The sequence below is a fragment of the Macrotis lagotis genome, chromosome 8 (genome assembly GCF_037893015.1).
Source record: "Macrotis lagotis isolate mMagLag1 chromosome 8, bilby.v1.9.chrom.fasta, whole genome shotgun sequence".
Lineage (NCBI taxonomy): Eukaryota > Metazoa > Chordata > Mammalia > Peramelemorphia > Peramelidae > Macrotis > Macrotis lagotis.
Genome location: NC_133665.1, coordinates 143,790,658 through 143,807,838, shown reverse-complemented (window position 1 = coordinate 143,807,838; position 17,181 = coordinate 143,790,658). Strand labels below are relative to the sequence as shown.

General features: G+C 40.6%; 1 protein-coding gene across 14 annotated transcripts in view; it reads left to right on the top strand.

The window, feature by feature from the left end:
- Nucleotides 1-9,085, top strand: part of SETD5 (SET domain containing 5) — a 73,081-nt gene extending 63,996 nt beyond the window's left edge. For all 14 annotated transcript variants that reach the window (XM_074198641.1, XM_074198640.1, XM_074198638.1 and 11 more), the window contains 4 exons: nt 757-1,055; nt 2,039-2,178; nt 6,166-6,254; nt 6,621-9,085. In XM_074198641.1, the coding sequence (XP_074054742.1) occupies nt 757-1,055; nt 2,039-2,178; nt 6,166-6,254; nt 6,621-7,217 (1,125 nt within the window). In that variant the 3' untranslated portion in view covers nt 7,218-9,085. The remainder of the gene's footprint in view (nt 1-756; nt 1,056-2,038; nt 2,179-6,165; nt 6,255-6,620) is intronic.
- Nucleotides 9,086-17,181: the final 8,096 nt, after the last annotated feature.

Here is a 17,181-nt window from a genome sequence, read left to right as displayed (position 1 = left end):
TTAGCCTGACCTGCTAAAGATTCTCTCAAATGTAAAATAGAGAGCAGGTAACCCTTATCTGTAGAATGAAGGAATAATATAATTCATGATCTATAAGGTCCCTCGCATTTCTAAATCTATGATTGACTTAATAATATACCTGGAAATAATACTGGATTTGAAAACATATAGCAAGAATATCATCAAAATGATATGCTAAAGTCCTAATTCACCAGAATAGTGCCTCTTAACTGCTTAGTTTTGCATTATTCTTCAAAGAATAAATTTCTAATCATTCTTATGAAGTGTCTCTTAAGGTTGACCTTTAGTTTTCATACCAAGAAAGTTGCCAGAACTTTTTTCTGCTTCATTCATGATTTAAGAGCCTTTGGTGTGAACCCTAGAGCTTTGTTGTTGTTCAGTCATTTCAGGCATATCTGTCTCTTTATCACTCCATTTGGAGTTTCCTTGGAAAAGATACTGGTGGAGTGGTTTGCCATTTCCTTCTTTTCATTTTACAGTTGAGGAAACTGAGGTAAACAGGGTTAAGTGACTTGTCTAGGGTCACCCTGCTAGTAAGTATCTAAGGCTAAATTTGACTTTTGGTCTCCCTTATTCCAGGCTGGTGCTTTATCATAGACTCTGTACCACCTAAGCTGTCCCAAGCATAAAACAATCTCACTTTAAACCCTCCTTAATCTTCTATTTGTCAATCTTTTCTGGTGATATAGTAGACTCTAAGGCCTTGTTTTTGGTTGTTTTTTAACTCTTTCCCAGGTGTCTTTGTTAGAGTACCGTAAACGGAAACAGGAAGCCAAGGAGAACTCTTTGAATTTGGGAGGTGACTCTGTACGGTGTACAGGGACTCCCACTCGGCAAGGCAGCAATAGTTCAGTGTCTGACACTGAAACCTATGGTGTCCAGGGATCTTTAGCCCGAGCCCCATCTTCCCCTCACAGGGGTTTCTCCCCATCCCATTCCTCTGTTCCCCCAGTGGATGATATAAGCCCTACAGATCCCAGGGGTACTACTTCCTCATCTCACTGCAGACCTCAAGAGAATATCAGCAGTAGGTGGTAAGTGATTTTTCTTTGTTTGGGGGCAGGGGGGTTGTAAGAGTTCTTCTAAAGCCATTCTAAACTTTTACTGGAGAGTACTGGAGTGCTTCTCTTAGAGAGCAACTTCCTTCCTCCTCACAGTCAGTCAGACTAATGGTATCAAACCATAGTTTTTACCCTCCCTGCTAGCCTAAGAAAGGTCACTGAGTCCAAGAAACTGCCCTTCGGCATTTCACTTTGAATGTTGGTGGCCACCACCATGACCTCTGCTCATTTTCTCTCAAGGTAAGTCATGAGCTTAGTCTAATTCCACTCTCATGATTTCCTTGGTCATTTCATTTACTGAGTATCTCTTTTGTTCTGAACTCTGCTAAGCAGTGGTGTCCAGAGGAATAAGATGAATCTCCTGCCCTAGAACACAGAAAAAGCATCAGCTCTTTTGTATTGTCAGACAAAAAAATTAACTAATCTAGACCATCAGGGCTCCATAATCCCTAGGAAGGAGCAAATACTAAAGGATAAGTTTAATCATGACAATGAGAGCAGGCCTTAAGCTTCCCTGAGCTACTAACTCTTTGTATGGACCAGGGCAAGTCTCTCCCTCGTGGTCTGAATTTTGTCTGAGAAATGGAACAGTTGAAGAGTCTTATGTTCTGGAAAGTCCTTTCCAGCTTTAAGATTCTTTTCTATAAGTGATGTAAACAGAAAAGGGGGGTATGGTCCTCAAGGTCTGAGGCCTTCAAAGAAGACTCTTAGAGAACTTTGCCTTAAAATAATGGATAATAAGAAAGTAGCTGTGCAGCCAGAATACACAGTATGGAATGAGATAAAGCTGCTTCTCTGGGATAAAGTCACGCTGATTCTTGTGTAGTATCCATTTTACATTTAGTCTTGTTAATGAGGAATATGATTTTAAAATGTAAGTGAAAGGATACTTGTTGAGGGTTGGTTCCCAGAGAACTTTTCAGTTATCATTAAATAGTATATTGCTACCTCCCCAGGATGGTTCCCACAAGTGTGGAGCGTCTCCGCGAGGGACGAGGCATTCTGAAAAAGGTCCTCCGCAGTAGCAGCAGTGTAAAGGTGGCACAGAAAGAAGAGACCTCCCCAGCCTGGGAGAATGCTGCTGAGAAAGAATCAGGTGAGCAGAGCAAACACTCCCTTGCCCATGGTTTCAGGAGATGAAGTAGACAAGAAGAGCTAGGAATGTTGAAACAGTCTCAACATAATGTCTACTTGAATTTCCAACTTTACATTGACCTGTTGAGTGCTGCCAGCACAAAGTTCTTGAGCAACACTGGCTTTTTGGATCTTTCTTAGTTGCCCAAGTAATACCTTCCTATTAGTTTGTTTTGGTAAGAGGGACCAATCCTCTAGTGGATGGGGTTATTATCTTCATTGATGCAGATCACAGCACATATGCATAAACTCCTCTTTCCTTTCATAAATTCTCCCAGGGTGGGGGTGGGGAGGGAAGGGGGCAGTCAGCTTTTCCTAGAATATCCTTGATTATGGTCACATGACTCACCCCTCTTTCTGTCAGGTTTATTTCAGGGCTGTCCAACCTTACTTTTAAAAGTTTTTATTGAAACAATAGACAATATATTTTGATTTGCCTTTTCAGTGAGAGCTCTGCAGTAGCTCAGCTTCATTTGGTAAACCCATAGGCAACCACTTAAAATTATACTCCAGGCTACATGTGACCATGGGCCACATCTTGGACAGCCCTGCTTTATTTATTTATTGTGTGTTTGTGTGTGTGTGTGTGTGTGTGTGTTTATACACACACACACACACTGTTTAATTCTTTGCTTATAATATGTTGCAATCTGCCAATACCTACCATATGTCTTCCCCCTTGGGAGACATGGGAGACAGTTTGAATTCTTCAGAAATTTTCATGACATTATGTAATTTATAACCACACCATGAGAAGAATGATACCAGTAAGAAAAGTTGGTCTTTTATGTAAAAGAGTAGCCTTGGGTTATTAAAAGCAGTTTATAATTTCCATAAGGTAAGCTAGCTCTTTCTCTTCTTCCTACCTTAATATCCATTTGTAGTGATTGTCCAAAGTATATGTACTGCTGGGCTAGCCCTTTTAAGTTGTCCTTCTAAACTGCAAATCAAAGTCTAGACAAAGAGCATTTTCATTTATTAAATTTTTTTTATTTTTTGTTTTTTGTTGTTGTTGTGGGGGGGGGGGTTGCAAGGCAATGGGGTTAAGTGGCTTGCCCAAGGCCACACAGCTAGGTAATTATTAAGTGTCTGAGGCTGGATTTGAACTCGGGTACTCCTGACTCCAGGGCCACTGCTCCACCTAGCCACCCCCATTTATTAGAATTTTTAAAAACTTTACAGAGGATTAGCCAGTTCAAACTGACTCATAAGACTCTCAACACTCAACTTTCACATTTTTCACCATGAGTATACTCTAGAAACCTCCAAACACTATAAATCAGTGCTTGGTTTATTGTTTTGTTAATTGTCTAGATTTCAGAAAGTGGAGAAAAATATATATGTATGTATGTATATACACACACATACACTTAAAAGTGTGTAGTGCATACATTCCATATCCCTGGTTAAACTAAGCTCTTTTTCTTGATTATCGATCTTATTTAGGAACTTTTGCAGTATTCTAGGACTTAATATGACTAGAAAAGATCAGGGTACCATGGAGTCAAAAAGACCTGAGATCAGACCTGATTTCAGATACTTAAATAATATGTTATAATATATGTTAAGCAAGTTGTTTAACTTCTGTCTACCTCAGTTTCCTCAACTGTAAACTCTAAAGTGATATAAATGTTGTCATCATTAGCAAATAGCATCTATAGGATCTTTTTGTTTATAATACAAAAGTTTTTAAAAGATGGGGAAGTTGCCATATTACTTGGTAGAGATTATTGATCACCTCTTCTTAATCACCTTTTTTGGATAATATTTTTTCTCCTATCTTTTAGTATGCTTTAATTTTATTTATCTTGAGAATAGATGCCCTCAAAATTAATTCCTCCAGCCCAGATCTTCCCCATGTCTATTAGTCTAGTACACACCTACTCATCCCATGTTCATTTTCTTCCATGTCAAAAAGAATATTTTCATAAATAGATTGGGGGGGAATCACAAATTTCTTTTTTATACAGATTACTTTTTTTAAGGATATAATAAATTCAAGGTGTTTTTTCTTTTAAAGTGATCCTGCTTATCTGTGTTAACTTGTCAATTTCCTTCTGCTATGCATTTTAAATGTTTCAATGGCCCTCTTTCCTTACTTTCTCCTTTCTGAGAGTAGCAAACAGGTCAACACTGTTGGTAACTTTCTTCTTTCAATTCAAATACCATCATCCCGGGGGGGGGGGGGGGGGGAGTAAAACCCAATTCTTATATACCTGCCATGTTTCTAAGATTCTCTTGTTCATCTGTTGTCAACTATCTAACTTCCTTCTTTAACTTGTCTCAGACCAGCTCTTTGAATATCTGTGCAAGCTTTCTCTAAGTGATTTTCAAACAATTTTTAGTTCTTACCCCATTTTGTCTTTGGGTACACTCTCTCTCTCTCTCTCTCTCTCTCTCTCTCTCTCTCTCTCTCTCTCTCTCTCTGTCTCTGTCTCTCTCTGGTCAGGTCTGTAGGCTAAGGGAGGTTTCTGGACTCTTTTGATCATTTAGTTATGATCATTGTTTGCATTTTTCAAGAAATGAAGATTATGGTTCAGTTTCTTTTTATCTGATTTCACCTTTTTTTTATTTTGCATTTTGCATTTGCTTGTTTAAATTAATCTGGTTGAAGTTGACCTGTTACACACCATATCTTTTCATTTTTATTCTTCTAATTTGTTGTTGATTTGATTTTTGACTGTTTAAATGTGCTTTAATTTCTCCAAAAAAAGCTAGAAATCCTTCTCCATAAACAATGAAGTAGAGAAGGGCAAGGAAATCAGAACGAACATTTATTGTATAAGCCCAGAGTTAACCACTTACCTTCTTCCCATATTCCACTCACTCTGGCAGCAGCAGGTATATGAAATGAGGTGATTTCAATCAGTCAACAAACATATATATTAAGTGCTTCCATTACCAAGCAACATGTTCAGTGCTGGGGGGGGGGGGGGGGGGAGAAAGGCTTTAATGAATAGCAAGTGCTTATTATTACATACTCTTGAGGTGGCAAAGGATCCCAGGTAAGAATATTCCATTTGGAGTCAAGACTTTGTACTTCCATTCCCTGTCTGAATGACTTTAGGCAAGTCATTGAATTTCTTTAATTCTCAGTTTCTTCAGAAGTAAAGTGTGGAGAAAAATCATCCTGTTCTCACCAGGCTTAAATGAGGTAATGAATACAAGAGAACTTAGAACCATAAAATGTAATATAGCAAACATGTTAATTGAGTAAGAAATTAAAAACTAGGGGGTGGCTAGGTGGCACACTGGCTCTGGAGTCAGGAGGAACTGAGTTCAAATCTGGCCTCAGACACTTAATAATCACCTAGCTACATGACCTTGGGCAAGCCACTTAACCTTATTTGCCTTGCAAAAAACCTTAAGAAAAAAAAAGAAAGAAAAACTATCAATAAATTGTGGTGGTTCCTTTGGCCATGGCAGAAGGGGATGGCTATTGTAGACTAACTCTTCTCCACCCACAATTCTAACTTCACCAGAAGATGCACAGTGCCTGTGGCACTTTACTTTGACAAAGATCCAACATTTGCTTGAAGAAATGGAAATTGCAAGAGTTGCAGCTTATGACATTGTAAAGTAGAAATTTTCTGTATTCTTGAAGAAGAAATTGAGAAATAGATGCAGAATTCAAGTCCTTTAATATAATCTCTTTGGAACAAATGTATGTTTTCAAAATATGTTAGAGCAATAGACAGTTCTGGGCTCCATGACCTTTACCAATGTGAATCCTTCCTTCATCAGGAGAAATCCTAACCATTCCCACCTAGTTCTTTACCAGTGTTTTAGTAGATATTGCTGTACCCCAAAGTTCATCCCTTGGTAACCTGTTTTCTGGTATTGAATTTCACTAAAGGTAGCCTAGTCCATTTTCAGGTCCATAAAAGAGTGATGCTGATTATGTCATTGCAAGAAGCCAAGTTGTGCAGTTATTTGTTCTACCTTCCAGATCCTGCAGAAGGAGAAGGCCCAGAGACACCAAGCTCTGCTCTCTCCAAAGGCTCAGCTGTTTATAGCCCTTCTCGATATAGTTACCAGGTAAGGAGGAGCTTCCTGTTGGGAACTATTATAGGCCTAGACAACATTCATGAAATGGTTACCATTTGCAGGGACTAAGGTGACTTGATGTCATTGTCAAAAATCACATGAAAAATCATTCTCAAGTATTTTGTAGCAGTTATAGAAAATACATTCTTGGGGAAATAAATCTATATAAGCAAAATAGAAATATATCCAATAGTGTATTTTCCACTATGTTAACAAGTTAGCTAGTATGGCCTGGTAAATTTTTAGTTCTATACAAAGCTTTTTTTGTGTGCATCCAAAAAAAAAAGGTATTGGGGGCGAGGGGGAGATGCAATACCTGTTCACTCCTCATACTGTTGTCACTTTTCTCCTTTTCAGCTCCTTCAGTGTGACAGTCCACGGACAGAGTCACAGAGCCTCCTTCAGCAGAGTTCTTCCCCCTACAAAGGACACCCTACTCAGTCTCCAGGATACAGTTATCGCACTGCAGCCCTGAGGTCTGGAAATACCCCTTCCCACAGTTCTTCAGAATCTTCCCTTTCTTCTACGTCCTATTCCAGCCCTGCCCACTCCGTACCCACAGACTCACTGGGACTCTTTGCTGTGACACCAGGGTATTTCAACAGCCAGCCACATTCTGGAAGCAGCAGCATCCAGAAGAGGAGCTGCCCCTCTGCTGCTGCTAGTCCTCCCCTGCAAGGCCCCTCAGACTCTCTCCCCTCAGACTCTGTTTCTCAGTCCAGCACAGGAACTTGGAGTTCCACATCTTTCCCCCCCAATTCTAGGTCGTTGCCATCAGACTTACGGACTATCAACCTGCCCACCTCTGGACAGTCAGCTCCCTTCCAGGCCTCCAGGGTGTCCACAGTTTCCAATTCACAGCATTACCCACCCCGAGGGAGTGGAGGAGGGCATCCATACAGACTGCAGCCCCTGCAAGGGCCTGGAGTGAAGACTCAGACAGGACTTTCCTAGGGCCTACTTCTGGATCTGGGCAGACTGAACTAAATGAGCCCCGAGCTGCTTCCGATGGCCTCTGGAGCCTGGCTGAGCACGTGGCTGTGGAGGGGAGTGTAGGGTGCCAGAGGATCAGGTCTGAGGAGGAGAGTGAGACTCGTGGGCATTGCTAGCCTCTAGCCTTGGAGGAAGCTGTAAATCTTGTCTGAAGTGGAGACTGTAGAGAAGTTTCTCCTGCTGTTGAGGGTGCATTGTTGTGAAGCCAATGGTGGTTCAGTTAATAACGGTTCTAAGTGCAATGACTTGGGTCAAGCCTCCATCTCCCATTGTGCCCATAACCTGTAGTCACTTTGGCAGTGAGGACATCTTTTTTTTTTTTTTAATTTGAAAGCAATTATGGAAAAAAATAAGGGGGAACAAAATTCACAGCCATCTGAATTAGGGCCAGGTTCTCCAATACTCATGGAAGGCAGGCATTCCTCCCTTAAAATGACCATTCCAGTCACCAACAAATCTAGCCAAGGTTTGTCAGCAGAAAACAAATGCTTCCTTTCTTTTATCCTAGAGTCCCCAAGAAGTGGGTAGCTGGGGAGGGGGGGTGGTGGGGCTTGGAGCATGTGTTGTGATTAAAGGATGTCTCCTCTAAGGATGAGGCTATAGCCAGCTCTGGATTATTCAGGGGTTGATTATCCATTCTCTGCTGCTGTCCACCTCTCTCCCCTTGGTCCCCCTCTTAGCCATTTTTTATTCACTAACATCTTCTCCAGTGGGTAGAGAAATCATTTGGATCTGATTGGTTAGTTGTGCTACTACCTAACAGGTCTTAATAAGTTGGATCGGGAAGGAGGCTGGAATTCTATATGGTTTGGGGATCATCTGAATTTTATGTTTTCCTGTCTCCCGTATCTGAGAGGTTCTGACTTGAGCTGTCACATTCAGTGCATTTGTGTAATGGGGAGGTCACTCAGGAGGACACCTCCCTGAATGGGTACTGTGCATGTGTGACAGCCGGGCTGTCCCTGCCAGCCATTAGGTTGGAAGTGGGCGTCATGCGTTTCTTTGGGGAAGTTTTTATTGGTGGGGGCTGGGTGCCCTTGTGAGACTGCCCACAGACCCAGACATGCCCAGTGCTGTCCAGGGCCAGCACAGGAGCAGCCTGGAAGCCCCCATTTGGGCTCTGTGCCTACTGTACACATCAAAGAGGGGCTCTGAAGCAGGCCTGCGTGTGGGGAGCACAATCGTTCAATTCCATACAGTTGCTAGCTTATTTCTTTCACTTGTTTACGGTAATATCTGGCGTGTTTTTATTTATCTAATTTTATATTCAGTTATAACCATAGTAGGTTTAGCTAATATACAACAGGTATAATCCCTGGTGCTGCAGTGGACCTTCTTTTCTTTTGGACAGGATAATACTGTGAGTCTCCCTCCATATTTCCTCCCCACCTTCCTCCCTGCCTCTCTTCCTCTTTCTTTTTCTCTTCCTCTTCTCCACAACTATCATATGCACAGTCTTCTCTTTTTGTGTGTGACTGTTACAAAATTTCACTATTTCCAAAATTGAAATCAGGTGTTTGCTCAAAAAAGGGGAGATTTTTTAAAAATTGAAACAACAAAGTACTTCATTCCCCTACAAGAACCCATCAGTCTGGGAGAGCGTTGGGAATGAGAATCATGTCGCCTAGGAAGCTGGTTTCTTTGTATATTATATAAAATGTGTGTAAAATGCCTCTCCGTTTGGACTGGGGTTCACATTCTCCTCTTCACAGTGAGCAGAGGAGAGAGCATAGTTGGCAGGCCACCTTGAACCTGCCTGGCACATGCAGAAAGCCCCAGCCACTCTGTGTGGGCAGGGTGCTGTAGAGACCAGACCTCCTGGGGATGGGGAGGGGGGTGGGGGGGAAGAACTCTTGGAAGGGAAGAAGTGTCACTTCTTTCTCAAGTGGAGTGTTTACACCTTGCTGTAACATTTGAACTTTCACAAGAGATGTAATAATTTTTATAATAAAATACTTACCTTGATAATCAAAAAAGTTAAAAATTTTACTTTTTCTCAATGTGATATACTCTAGTCTGTTTATAATAATAGTGTGCTTCCTAGGCAAAAGTGAGACTGTCTTGGTGAGGGAGTGAGAGTTTTCCCATGAGCAGAGATAGGTTTGCACTAATCAGACCCTTTGACCCAGGGATATATGGTGACATAGCAGGGTTAGGGGTGTATCCTTTCGCATTAGAAGAAAATAAGTAGCTCAAACAGCTTTGGAGCTTGACCTACTTAGTACTTTGTTCTAAACATTCTTTCTGAAAAGCTGTAATGAGTGACTCTTCTGTCTAGGTGAAGAAGATCCCACTCTGTCCTGAAGTCTTGAAATAGAACCGGAGACATAGCAGGAATAGGCATGTGCATGCTTGTCTGGTAGGAACAGGAACCCTCCCAGAAAAAATAGATGGTGTTGCTTCATGCATTGTGGGGCAGTTTGTAAAATTACAGAATCTTTAGAACTTTACAAAATGTCTTCATACCCGAAACCCCATTTGTTTACACAGCTCCTAGACTGGCAGAGCAATTAGTCAGTGAATAGGAAGTCCTTTTAATGTGCCAGATGCAGGGCTGGACCCCAGGGCACAAGGACACAGAATGAAGAGATCCCTGGGTGAAGGGAACATACATTCTACTGGGAGAGACATAATGGAGACATAATCTAAAAAAATTACAGATGTATGTTAGACATAATGTAGCAAAAGTAATTAATACAAGGCAGTTTGGGGAGGAGAATACTAGCAGTGGTGGGGAGCAGGAAAGACTCCCCAGGGCCTAAGCTGCCCCTTCAAAGGAGAAAGACTAATTAAGGTAGGGATGGGAACAGTCTAGGCCTGGAGAACAGGAGATGAAAGAGGCACACAGAAGGCCACTTAGACTGGAGTGCAAGGTAGAGGAAGAAAATCCATTGAGACTAGAAGAATGGGTTGGGGTCAGGTTTGTAAAACTTATCTGGACCTAAGTAGAAGTATGTTATTCTAGAGGCAATAATTAGAATTGGGAACATGTCAGATCTGCTCTTAAGGAAAATTAATTTGACAGCACTGGAACAAAGTAAAAAGAGATATGTGTTAGGGAGACCAATTCGAAGAGGGCTTTTGTAGTAATCTAGGTGAGGTGATGAAGGACCTGAAACAAAGTGGGAAAGGAGACTGATCTGTGGAAGGAGTCAAGAATAATGCCAAAGTTTCAAATCTCAGACACCATAAGGATTGTGGGAAAAAACAGGTGAACTTGGAAGAGGGAAAAATTTAGGGAAAAAAAGTTGTTTTGGACTTATCGGAGATGTCTCCAGGACATGTGGTTTGAAGTGTCCAATAGACAATTGATGTAGAACCAAAGCTCGGGGAAGAGCTAAGTTGGATATACAGTACAGTTCTGAGAGTCTTTTGTATAAAAGATGAATTAAAGATGATGATGATGATGTTACAGAACAGGGAGAAGAGAAACTGGTTCAATATGAACCCATAAGGAGAACCACAGTTTGAGGGCAGAGGGCAGGCATAGATGGGGACCTAGCAAAGGAGAAGAAAGCTATCAAGACAGATAGGAAACAAACCAGGAGAGGTCTCAAAAAGCCAGAGAGGAGCAAATACTCAAGAGGACTCATGGTCAGCTCTGACAAATACAATAGATAAGGTTTCATTGGGAAGTATTTTCTCAAGACCTAGAGACTTGAAAGTTTCACTGCTGGTGCTAAAGCCAGGACTAGAAACTGTTTTTGTCTTCTACCTCTGTTGTTAATGATGCCTCTGAGGAAAGGTAGGTCTACAAACTAGCCAAAAGAAGAGTAATTAAAGGCAGCCTTAACCTTGACAGCTGTACGGAGAAAAAAAGGTAAGGGATTTTCTATTTTCCTCATGCTAGAGGAATTTTCAGTGAATGCATGGTTCAAACCACTTCAAAACAAAAACCTTATTTGATCGTATCCTTCTCTGAGCTAGTTGTGATTCCCCCCCCCCCCTTGTAGCATTGCATTGGGTTTCACAATGTCAATCCCCAGAAGGACAATTTTTAAGTTTCACTTAGCACTAGTTTTAAGCCCAATAAATGGTAAGAAGAACATAATGCTAGTGTATACGAATCAGTGCAATAGTAAAATATAGGAAATCCAAGAAAACAACAGTTTATTTTAGTGTCTTATATTGACACCATGGTAAGAATCCTATAAATCTAACCTTTTTATCTACTACAGCATCTAGTCCTATAATTCTAGATCCAATTACTAAATGTTTATTGAATAAGGGACAGTATTATTTTATTTGTAATTTTTTATGTTCTCTTTAGAAGCACCCTTGATATTTAATAGTCACATCTCGTATTCAAGCAGCTTCAGTTTTGAAATATTCAGTTAAGTCTAGATATACTGACACCTAGTTAGAGATAATCCAAAACTCTATTTGCAGCCTATAATCTAGAATAGAGAGATTATTATCCTGGGATCTTAAAACTCAACTTTTAAGAAAAAATTTTAACTTGGAGTCTTTTTAAAAAAAAATAAATTGAGGGGCAGCTAGGTGGCACAGTGGATAAAGCACTGGCTCTGGAGTCAGGAGTACCTGGATTCAAATCCGGTTTCAGACACTTGATAATTACCTAGCTGTGTGGCCTTGGGCAAACCACTTAACCCCATTTGCCTTGAAAAAATCTTAAAAAAAATAAAAAAACAAATTTGGGGGGTGGCTAGGACCGGCCCTGGAGGCAGGAGTACCTGAGTTCAAACCCGACCTCAGACAATTACCTAGTTGGGTGGCCTTGGGCAAGCTACTTAACCCCATTGCCTTGCAAAAACTAAAAAAAAGGAAAAAAAGAAATTGATAATTTTTGTTCAGTTGTTTTTCAGTCATTTCTGACTGTGACATCATTTAGAATTTTCTTGGCAAAGATAACTGGATTGGTTTGCCAAATCCTTCTCCAGTTCATTTTGCTGATGAGGAAATGGGTAAACAGGATGAAATGACTTGCCCAGAGTCACACAGCTTAGAAGTATCTGAGGCTAGATTTGAACTCAAGAAAATTCCTTCCTGAACCAGCTCTATACACTTGTACCCACCTAGCTGCTATGTTAATAATTTAGTTGTTTTTTTCCAATTGTGTCCATCCCTTTGTGACTCCATTTAAGGTTTTCTTGGCAAAAATACTGAAGGGATTTGCCATTTTCTTCTCTTGCTCATTTTTTCAGATGAGGAAACTGAGGCAAACAGGGCTAAGTGACTTGCCCAGGATCACACAACTAGTAAGGGTCTTGAAGTCACATTCAAACTCAGTGAGTCTACCTAGCTCCAGGCCCAGTGCTCTCACTGCGCCACCTATTGCCTACATTGATAATTATTTCAGTTGAGTTTTCTTTGTAATGCATAATTCTGAGAAAGGAGTCTGTAAGCTTTGCCAGTCTGCCCAAGAGGTCTGACAAAAAGCGAAACGAAAAACAAAACTGAAGAATCCCTGCTCTAGAGGGAAACTTAGCAATATTCTATTCCAAAGCATTTTTATTTTTGACAATCCAAATTGGTCTCTTACCTTAAATCCTCAAAACCAGAATTCATCTTGATCTACTACAGAGACAAGGGGAATAGAAGAACCTAGAACCTAGGAGTATCTTTCTATCTGCACATCTGTATATAGATAGGACTTCCCCATGCCAATAGGATACTTCCTAGGATTACTATTGCAAGATCCCAATGTCACCGAAAGACATTACTGCAAGTCTCAGATTGATTGCTTGATAGAAGTTATTATAGTGATGGCAGAACAATACCTCTATGGAGGCCTTTAGCTACTTTACAGGTGGCTAAATACTTTGGTATTCTTTGTTTCATTTGATATTTAACATTACCCTGGACTGTGAGCATTATACCCATTTCATAAATGAGGATAATGAAAGAGATTGTGCCTTAGGATCTTCAATCAAATTCTCTTGAAACATTAAACATGAGAGCTGGAAGGGACCTCACAACCATCTAATCCAGCATCCTAATTCCACAGATGAGCTGAGATCCAGAGATACCTACTTGCTCATGATCGCACAACTTTTTTGGAGAGTGGCAAAGGCAAAATTCCAAAACAAACTGAGACAGTTGAAAGAACACAGGGTTATTCATTTGGATATGACTATCACCTATGTGACCTTGGATTGTGGACCTCAGTTCCTTCATGTATAAAACAAGAGTAACACTAGTTTCCTTAGAGGGAAACTTTTAGCTCTAAATATTTGAGATTTCATTTACTCTTCACTAAACTATTTCTTCTAGGGGCAGCAAGGTGGCACAGTGGATAGAGCACCAGCCCTGGAATCAGGAGGACCTGAATATTCAAATGTGGCCTCAGATACTTGATAATTGCAAGCCAGCTGTGTCATCTTGGGCAAGTCAATTAACTCATTCTTAACAAAAACAGAAATAACAAAAAAAAAAAAAAACAATAATTAAATGTGGTTTGAGCCCAAGGCCTTTTTCTGGGATTAACTACAGGGAATTTTTCTCTGCTTTTGGATTTGATTTACAGAAGAATAAAGGGGGAGAGAGACAGTAACAGTGGATAAAGCACTCCTCCTGGAGTCAAGAGGATCCATGTTCAAATCTAGCCTCAGATACTTAGCTATATGACCCTGGGCAAATCACAATCCTGTTTGCCTAAAAAAATCATAATAATAAGGGAAATTTAAGAGAAAACCATAAGCTAACCCTTAACATCTAAGACTAAGAGAATAATTTTTGGAAATGTTTAATTATTTGAAGGTTTAGGGAACACTGCCAAGAGAGGGAACAGTATAGTGGGAATGAGTCAGAAGATCTGGGTTCACATTCCAACTCTTCTTAATACTTATGGGAACTAGGCCAACCCTGGGCCTCTGTTTCCTTTACCTCCCTAGGTAATATCCTAGTTTATCCTCTCAATCCTATGCTTGCTGAATCAGGGTAGGACTCTACCCAACAGTAGTTCCCCTAGCCTCTTGAACTTTTTCACAAACCAGAGATCAAAAAAAATATTCTTCCAGCAGTAGACAAATGGGAAATACTCCAAATATAGATACAAGAACCCTAGAAATTTCAGAATCTTATGGCAACATTGTCAAGTCAAATTGTCTCTTGCATCTCCAATAGCAACAAAGCAGGGCAACAAGCAACTGAACATGTACTCTGAATTTAGATAATGAATCCAAATTCCACATCTGTCATTTCTAACCAGAAACAATTTTGAGTAACACCCTTTTTTTCTGTACCTCAGTCTGCAGTCTCTTCATCTCTAAAGTTAACATAACAAGGGTCTACACTATCTGGCTTGGGCATGACTGCTGGCTTTTTTTTCCTTCTATAATTCACAAGTTAGTCACCAACAACAAAACCAAGCATTTAGAGCAACAAAAAAATAGGAAAAGATCATACCACCACTATTTGCAGTTTGGAGACTTTTGTAAATGTGTCAATAAGAGAGTAACAAAAATGTCATATATTTCCATGTTTCCTTTTTATATTTTGCTTTTCTGAATGCTGTCCCAACTCTACTACTGTTTATATACCTGTGTCATCCTGATGCTGCTTCCTTCAGTCCACATCACTTCTTTTATTATCTATATATTTGTTTTCTCCATCATTGGAGAGTCAGGATTATTGGGGAATGGAGGGAAACCTGACCATTTCACTGATGTCATTAACTGGATGCACATAAGTTCCATTTTGCCAATGCAAATTGGAAATTTGGCCCTTAATGCTTTAGGCAGCTGTCTAAGACTAATTTGAAGAGAAGATGAAATTTGCATTGGTAGAGGGAATTTCCTATATTAATAAAACTATAGATCCATTTATCACCTCATAGAATGTCACTGAGATGTTAAGGGTCTTGCCCAAGACCACACAGTCTACATAGTCAGAGACAAGATGAAAGCCCTTCCGGGTGGCTAGGTGGCGCAATGGATAAAGCACCGGCCTTGGAGTCAGGAGTACCTGGGTTCAAATCTGGTCTCAGACACTTAATAATTACCTAACTGTGTGGCCTTGGGCAAGCCACTTAACCCCATTGCCTTGAAAAATCCAAAAAAAAAAAAAAAACTTTAACAGGTCTTCCTTACTCACAGGATCATAGACTTAGAAGGGAATTCTACTCCAACTCCCTCTTTTTAGGCCCAGGGAAGTCAAGGGACACCACTCAAAACCACATCAAAAATGGGATTTGAGCTCAGATTCACTAACTGCACAGTAGGTATTCTCTTCACTCTGTCATACATGACCAACCTTCATTAAATCACACGCTCTTATAATTTTATATGGCACCAATATATCATATCCCATTACATTCATATGCCATGGATGATTCAAGTTCTCTTAGTATCACTAGATACAATGATTGTTTCTGGGTTTTTCATATCACAAATTTCCCTCAGAGTATTTGTCAAAGTGAGATCTCTCTTCTATAACTTCTTAGGGAATACTGGAAATGGCACCACTGGGTCAAGGAGCAGGAATAATTTTGTGACTCATTGTGCAATGAAAAAGATTTTTTTCAGCACAAATTTAGAGATGGCCAAGTACTGGGAGTAGAGGACGTAGGCTAGTTTACAAAAGGGAAAGTACTGGGGGCAAGCCAAGAAGATCCATCTAGAATGCCATTTCATGGCTCAACAGGGTGCTTGGGAACCAGTAGATGAAGCAGAGTAAGCAGTCAGAACTGGTGATATAAATTCCTTTATTGAACACCATTCCACCTGCACTGAAGCTAAAATCCAGCATCAAAGGGGCTCCAAGACCAAAACTGAGGTTCCCATGTCTAACAATGAAGAGTGAAGATACACTCAAACTGTACTAACTGATGAAGTATTCACAAGACCAAGCTAGGCTAACAACAGATGTCACAGGACCCTCACCACCACCACCACCACCACCACTGGGGACAAAGCATCCAGCTGTTTGGAAACTGAAACTCCCCCTTCCCAACCCCCTTCCAGCTGGTTCGAACCGCAGGCTAGGAAGGAGTGGCAATTGAGGGAGGGTCAACTTGGTTGAGATATTGACTGGACATGGCTTTTGTAAAAAAAGACATTTCTGGCTTCACTTCCCCAAGTTTCACTCCATTCCCATCTGAAGGACGCTGCCCTAGAGAGGTTTGTCAAACTGTTATATCACCAACACCATCCCTCCGTCCTTCGTTAACATAAAAGCCTGGACCCTTCTCCCTGTCTCTGGTTCCCACTATCACCAGGCCATGAATTCCAGTAGATGACCTGTGAGTTTTCAAGGCTCTGCCTGAAACCTATAATCTATCATTCCCCCGACTGAGAAGCCTTTTTCACTGGATCTCCAAAAGATGGGATGTTCTTCCACTGAAGTCATTCCTTCTGAAAATCTCCAACTTAGGGTAAACAGGTATAACATTTGGTAAACCTTAACTAGGCATGTCCAAGAGGCTGGCTAACTTCCTGGCTTAGGGGTGTGGTTTCCAGAGTCTTTCTGGGCCAAGATAGAGGAGTAAGGGAAAGTCCGGGTACTTCTGCTCAGGGAAGGGGTTCTTAATCTTTATTGTGCCATGGACACCTTTGACAGTCTGCTGAAGCCTTTGGAATCCTCAAATTTTCCTCATGAAATCTCATGTTTCCAAATAATTGGAGGAAATGCTAAATTTTAGTTAGAGATTAGTGAAAATAAAGATATTTTTCCGATCCAAGTTCATTAGACCCCCCCAAAATTTATCTGAATGCAAGGACCCCATAATCCAAAGTAAGAAGCTTCTAGGGCTGTCTCTGGAAACAACTCCAAACATTCATTCAGATATGACTGCCACCCTATACTGCTCAGGTACCCAGAAGATTCTATTGAAGAAGATGCATAACCATTTATAGTGATACTGTGTTCTAAGGACAAAGGACATTTTCATCTGATTTACAACAGAAAATTCCTACATGTGTGATCTCCCCCATAAGAATATGGGCTTCTTAAGAGCAGGACTGTC